Raw genomic sequence first — 6,204 nt, 5'->3', positions numbered from 1 at the left:
AAAAAAAGAAAAAAAGGGAGTAAATTCATTCATAACTGTGCACACAAACTTTTGCAACCCGTGCATCAATTAGTGAATAATATTTGGGGCACCTCCTCAAAAAAGCCTGAACACCGCTGGTTTGATGTAAATAAGGAGGAGGGGGGGCATAGAGCATGAAGTAGAATCAAAATCTACATATGTTTTTTTTTTTTCTGGTTAAAATATCTTAGATTCAGTAACTTCAGGAATCTCCTGGAGGAAAATGTTGGTAACTTGTGATGAAAAATCCTTTAAATGTAACAATCACATAACACCCTTTAAACTCCAATAAGAGCGAGAAAGAGTGGGGGGCGGTGTGACAGCCCGCATAAATAACTGTCTCCCTCATGTAAACACTGCGGTCATAACCCCAGAGGAATAAAACAACAGTTTTGCGCGGGATTAGAGCTCAGAGCGCAGCAGCGCACCTCGCTGCTCGCTTCTGATTGGCTGAAATAACGACGGTCTGTTAACTGTGATAAGTTTATTATTTTGAATATAAAATCATCTGACGTTGGTCTCATTTCACTTCACAACAAAGGATCAGGCTGTAGTGTTTTTTCCTCTTAAATTTACCTGTCACAGACCAACGAAATGTTGTAATTATGGGGTCAAATCAAGCCGTCCCTGCTTTAACTTCATTACCTGCTTTTAACCTCTGATGCAAACCTTTGTTTATGTTCAGACAAACCACGTTTATGTTATCTTGTTGAAACAACAGAGAGACACTTATCTGCTCTGACGCTTCGTTGATGCTCAGGTTCTGCAGTGATAACAGGGGGCGAACAGGTCAAAGCGTGGCCCACACACCGAAACACAACTGAATCCAAGAGAATATAATTAATAAACACTCAAAACACGAAGTTTACAAGTGATACAAATATATTTTATATACAAAAGCAGACAAAAAATGTCTGCACAGATTAAAATGCATTTGCAGGGTATAAAAAAAAATGCTGCCATAGAAAACTCATAGTTCATCTTTGAACCAGCAAAGATTTAGTGACAGGAAGCATTTAAATAAAAATGTCTTTACGGGAAAGAAGAAGAGAAAACACTCTCTCCATTATTCCCACTCGGAGTCCCCGGATGTGAGACGTGCATTTCAGTCTTTTTCTGATTAGAAAGTCATTAGTCCACTAAAAACAAGCAGTATCTGCGTGGGTTTGTCACGATGCTGTTGTTCCACAGAGTCTTGTTGTGGCCAGCATCTCCTTCAAATCGGTTTCCGGTTTGCCTGCAACCATAAAAGGCCATGTCTGGTGGAAAGAAAGGACATTTTATTATAAGTACAGAAAAAAATCCCAATTAAAGTGAATATCAACTGTAGCTTATTGTGTTATTTTTATTTAAATCTAATTTTTATTTCATTTAGTTCAATGAATAGAATCATGTCGAGTGTCTTTATTTTCCACACGGTATGAATGATTTTGTTGGGAAAAAAACGTAAGAAATAAAAAGAGCAAAGCGGCAAAAAAGACGATCAGCCTCAATAAAATAAAGAACAACCAGAATAAATTAAACCATTTTAGCCTTATGTTTGACAAAAATATATTATTTGGTTAGTAAGTAAAAATAAGAAGTTGAATAACATTTAAACCATTAATAATCTTAAAGATTGTCCCTGAAACCGTGATTTTAATATAACAGTAATAAAAGTCAGTCATTTTGATAATGTAAGGCCCAAAATTAAAATCCGACATGTTTTATTGTAATCAAAAGGCTTTTTTGAAGAGATGCAAAATATCTTTTTTTTTTAATTTATGCTTCAAGAAAATAAGCTTGTAATTCTTTATCCCGATTTTTCTGCACCTGCTTCACGAATAAAAGGTCTGGGTGACTGAGGTTAGAAAGAAAACAATTGCTTAAATTTCTTATATTTAAGCCCAGGTCTACAAACTTTAGGGAACATTTTAACTCAGCAGAAATAAAAAATAATGAAGGCACGCGTATTTTTCTAAAATTTGCATCATGGCTTTGAGTCTCACCAGGTTGACAGGGTGAATAAATCCGTTCTCGTATTTGTCGTTGGCCAGAATCTGCCTGAGGTGCGCGATGTAGCTCGACGCGAGCCGCAGCGTGTCTAATTTGGAGAGCTTGGTGTCTGGAGGCACCCAGGGCAGAGACGTCTTCAGCCGCGAGAACGCTTTGGACAGCACGCGCATCCTGGCTCTTTCCCGCGCGTTAGCCGCGTTCCTCTGCACGTGCTTGCCCTCCTGCAGCGCCACACCTTTTGGTGCAGTTTTCCGGGACGCTGTCTTCCTCTTCTTCCCTGGCGCGTCGCTGGCACACGTGCCCTCGCAATTGGAGCTCTCCTCCGTGCTCTCGTTGGAGTCTTTTCCGGAGGAGCCAAACTTCAGGATGCCGTCCAGGAGCTCGTCGTCGACATCGCTGAGAGACCCGGTGGACATGGTGGACTGTCTCCGCTCGGTCCGGACTCAGAACATGGAGGAGTGAAGAGACACGCGCCGTGGAGATGGGTTCATGCGCTGCTAAACTGTGCGTGAAGAGGGCAGAGAGGAGCAGAGGCTTTATCTCCATGGAGGGAGAGGCGGGACCGCATGCTGGGAGGAGACACTGATGCTGGTTCCCAGTGACAGACTGGGAATAATTGCTTAGAAAGACACATTCATGTCTTCAAATGCAGGATGATGTTAAAGATGAGCTTAAAATAACCAACCTGTGGACATATTTAAGGTCTTTATCACAAAATTCAAAGCATTAATTTTTTGCATATCCTATTTTCATGCAGCTTTAGATGGGTGTCCTCCTTTGGCAAAAACTGTTAATATGGATAATGTCAAGGTTCATTTTTGTTATTTTTTGATTGAATTAAAATGTTCTATGACCTCTAATTCACAAGCAAATGACTTCTATACAAAACAAATGGAAAGGAAAGAAAAATAGTTAAAAAGCACCTTTGAAGACTCCTAAATTAATTGTCTTAGTATGTTAAGCGGTAATGTGCTGTAAACCGGTGGTTAAGCAAATTACAATCCTGTCAGGGTGAGCAGGACCCCAATGTGAGCAGAGGGATCCTGTCCTACCTGGAAGGAGGTCAAAGCATCACCTACAAAAAATGATTACAGCTTTAAAAGTAGTTCCCCCTTAATCTACAGTTGGTGGTGCCTAAAGCCAAAAATTATCCATACCCTGGCTTCCTCATGGGCCAAATTAGCATCACATCTAATGGAACATTGTTGGTAAAGTCAGTAAGGGGGGACATGACTTCTGAAGGAATTTTATCACTTCCCCTTCTTAGAGCTTTGAAAAGACTTACCTTTATACACCTAACTTGAACATGAATAAGGCAAAGTTGCTATTCTCCCTACCTCTTGTGGTTAAACTTGAAGGAACTTAGAGCTGCAGACTTCCTGAAGGATGCAAGAGGATTCAGGGTAAGGGGCTGGAGCCCATCCCAGCTGTCATTGGGCACAAAGTGGGGTACACCCACTCGCAATTTAGAGTAACGGATATCCTGACAAGTATGAGTTTTTTCAAATTGTGGCAGGAAGCTGGTGGGAACCCACACATTCATGGGGAGAACATGTGAACTTCACTCAGAAAGACTCTTACCCAAACCAGAAGCCTTCTTGCTGTGAGGCATTTACTCTTAACACTGCTCCACCATGCAGCCTATGATAACTATGGGTGCATAATATCAGGTGATAACAACCACCTTGGGGATTCTGTTTTGGAAAATTTCTTTGGGTAGCAGTAGAGAAATTAGGGTAAAGTCATGTAAGAGACCTATAAAACATTTTGATCATGTACAGCTTGTGTTGAATGTAATATATGTCACAGAGGGAGGGTGTCCCTTAAGTGCCTCCATGATTGGTGTAACACTTTCTTGCCCTTTGCATGGTGAAAACCATAGGCTGTACAATAAATGGATGTAGTTTCCCTGACATCACCTGTATGTTTCAGGAACAGATTTTTGAAGCATATCAGCTGACGTGGCCATATCGGAAGTGGAATGAACTTTGATTCTTCACACTAAAAGCTACAGGGCGTCTGTCAGTCACATAACCTGAGCTGTGACTCTGTGACTTTGATTGGTCGATCGTAATATCCTCTAAACTGCAGAGCTAGAAAAAAAAATCACCCCCCACAGCATGTGCCTATAGTGAAATTAACGATTCAGATGGGAGACATGTTTTGTACCAGGCTATAAATAGGTCTAATGTGAGTATGTGACTTCAGGCAATTCTGAAGCCAGCTTCAAGTGGGTCGAGAAACAGCAGATTTTAGCTCTTCCGCATTGTTTCTTAACCCTCCTAGGTGGCAGAAATGTCCGCTAAAGTGCCCTGCTGGTTAGTGACCTCTTCAGTGGCAAGAACGCATTCTATGTGACTTTTTTTTCTTTTTCCTTTCGCCGCTGCCCCCCAAAAAGTCTGTACATACCACCAAATGCAACTGTTATTTATTTATTTATTTATGTATTTCTTGAGATAAAGAAAACCCCAAGTTTTTCCTTCAGACCTGATGCATGAGTGAAGTGAGGTTCTTGGGATTCAGGAGGCCCCAAATTTGAGATCAATTTCAGAGTAGAAGGCCAAAAGGAAGAATAAGGTTGGTCTTTAAGGATTCCACTATGGTCCTAACCTGGCTGAAGGACACTTTTGATTTTGCCACAGTGTCAACAGGCAGAGGAAAGATGAGCCAATTCTCTTGTCCTGATGCTTGTGTTTTCTTTTGAGGATAAAAAAAATGCTGCCATGGGCTATTTAATGAATGACTGAAAAGAAATTTAAGCATGATTTCCCAAACTTCCCCCATTCCTCCAACAGGGCCGGCCTAACTTTCAGCACTTCTCACCATTAAATAGTGTAAAGTGCATGGACAGGGAGGGTGTCACATCTCACAAACTGGCGCCTCAGTCCCCTCTGATGTAACTGATACCCAGCACCCACAATCCCCTGTTTGGCCTTCCATATCCTTCCACACTGATGCTCCATGCTGCCATCCACACAGGGCCCAGTTCAAACATTGTCCCTGAGCTCTCTGTGACTGCTTTCAGATGAAACACTCCACTGCAACAATAAATTCTCAATGTGAATCTAACAGACTTCAATATATAGAAGTTAAATCTGCTTTAAGTGGCTGTTTTAAATGTGTGTGTGTGTGTGTGTGTGTGAACTCTGCCTTCGCCTGCACAGCTGAAGTGTGTGCAAGGATAAGAGGTGCGTCCCCTGAGAGCTGACCTTTCGCCCTTTGCTTCCGGTGCCACAGCGCTTCTAAACAAACCAGCTCTGCGTTTGATCCACTTGAATTTTTACAATACAGAAACTTTCAGCTTGCAGCTCTAACACAGAGGAATATGCAAGGAGCGGAAATCGAGGGATGGCACTTTAATGAAAGAACAAAAGGAGTGGATGGGATGGAGCGAGAGGAAGGAGGCAGATTAATCTCCTGGGTGGGCTGGAAATCAAAGCTCTTTGTGGAAAAGTAATAATAGAGTCTGTTAGATTGATGATCACCTCTGAGATGCTCCAGAGAAGGAACAGAAATAGCTCATAAAACAGAGCAGAGGCCTTTTCTCTCCCTCTGCGCCAATAAAACAAAATGTCTGATGTAACATCATCAAAATATTGTTTCTTCATCTGTGCTTCAGAAACATCCACTGCTTCAAAACAAACCATTTTATCTTGGAGATCTTGGACTTTTTTTCGTTCCTTTAGTTCTGGTAAAAAAAAACAGTGTGGGCGAGTGTTTGGGAAACTTTCCTGAGTCTTTCTAAACCTCGATGAACACAGAGACATAAGGCAACAGGTGGAGAAGGGGCCCAGTGAGAATAAGACCAAGAAAAGGGGGGACTCCGGGAGTTAGGGAGGGACAAGCTGCTAATTAGCCGGTTTGGGGTCAAAGGTTAGGCTGCCAGTGTGATGTCACCACGGAGGGACGGGATCCAGATGTTGTTGGCAGGGCCACAGAGGAGGACACCTGATGCTCCGAGTCATTATCATGTCTTTATCTGCCTCTCACAAGAGTACCACAAAGACGCTTTAGAGAGTTCAGAAGAAAATCAGTATCTACGACGAGAACAATGACTTAAATCACTGCACATATTCTCATATTTGTAAGAAAAAGACCGTTCGGATTGGTTGAGAAGTAAAACTGAACAGAACAGGAATTAAAACAGTGCATTTGTTTTCTACCCAATGTAATTAAACTCAGATTTTT

The 6,204-nt window shown here is 41.7% G+C and overlaps 1 protein-coding gene across 1 annotated transcript; it reads right to left on the bottom strand.

The window, feature by feature from the left end:
* Positions 1-1,110: 1,110 nt before the first annotated feature.
* On the bottom strand, positions 1,111-2,692 carry tcf21 (transcription factor 21). The gene is made up of 2 exons (XM_074685511.1): positions 2,010-2,692; positions 1,111-1,280 (listed from the first exon to the last, which is right to left on the bottom strand). Exons 1-2 carry the CDS (start codon positions 2,430-2,432, stop codon positions 1,191-1,193), a joined length of 513 nt encoding a protein of 170 aa, XP_074541612.1. The 5' UTR covers positions 2,433-2,692; the 3' UTR covers positions 1,111-1,190.
* Between the last annotated feature and the right edge of the window lie 3,512 nt (positions 2,693-6,204).

Source organism: Halichoeres trimaculatus, unplaced genomic scaffold, assembly GCF_033239565.1.
Source record: "Halichoeres trimaculatus isolate MK-OKI-2021-1 unplaced genomic scaffold, fHalTri1.1 fHalTri1_scaffold_13, whole genome shotgun sequence".
NCBI classification, from domain to species: domain Eukaryota; kingdom Metazoa; phylum Chordata; class Actinopteri; order Labriformes; family Labridae; genus Halichoeres; species Halichoeres trimaculatus.
The sequence above is the reverse complement of the archived record's forward strand: the minus strand, read 5'-3'. Positions and strand labels throughout refer to the sequence as shown.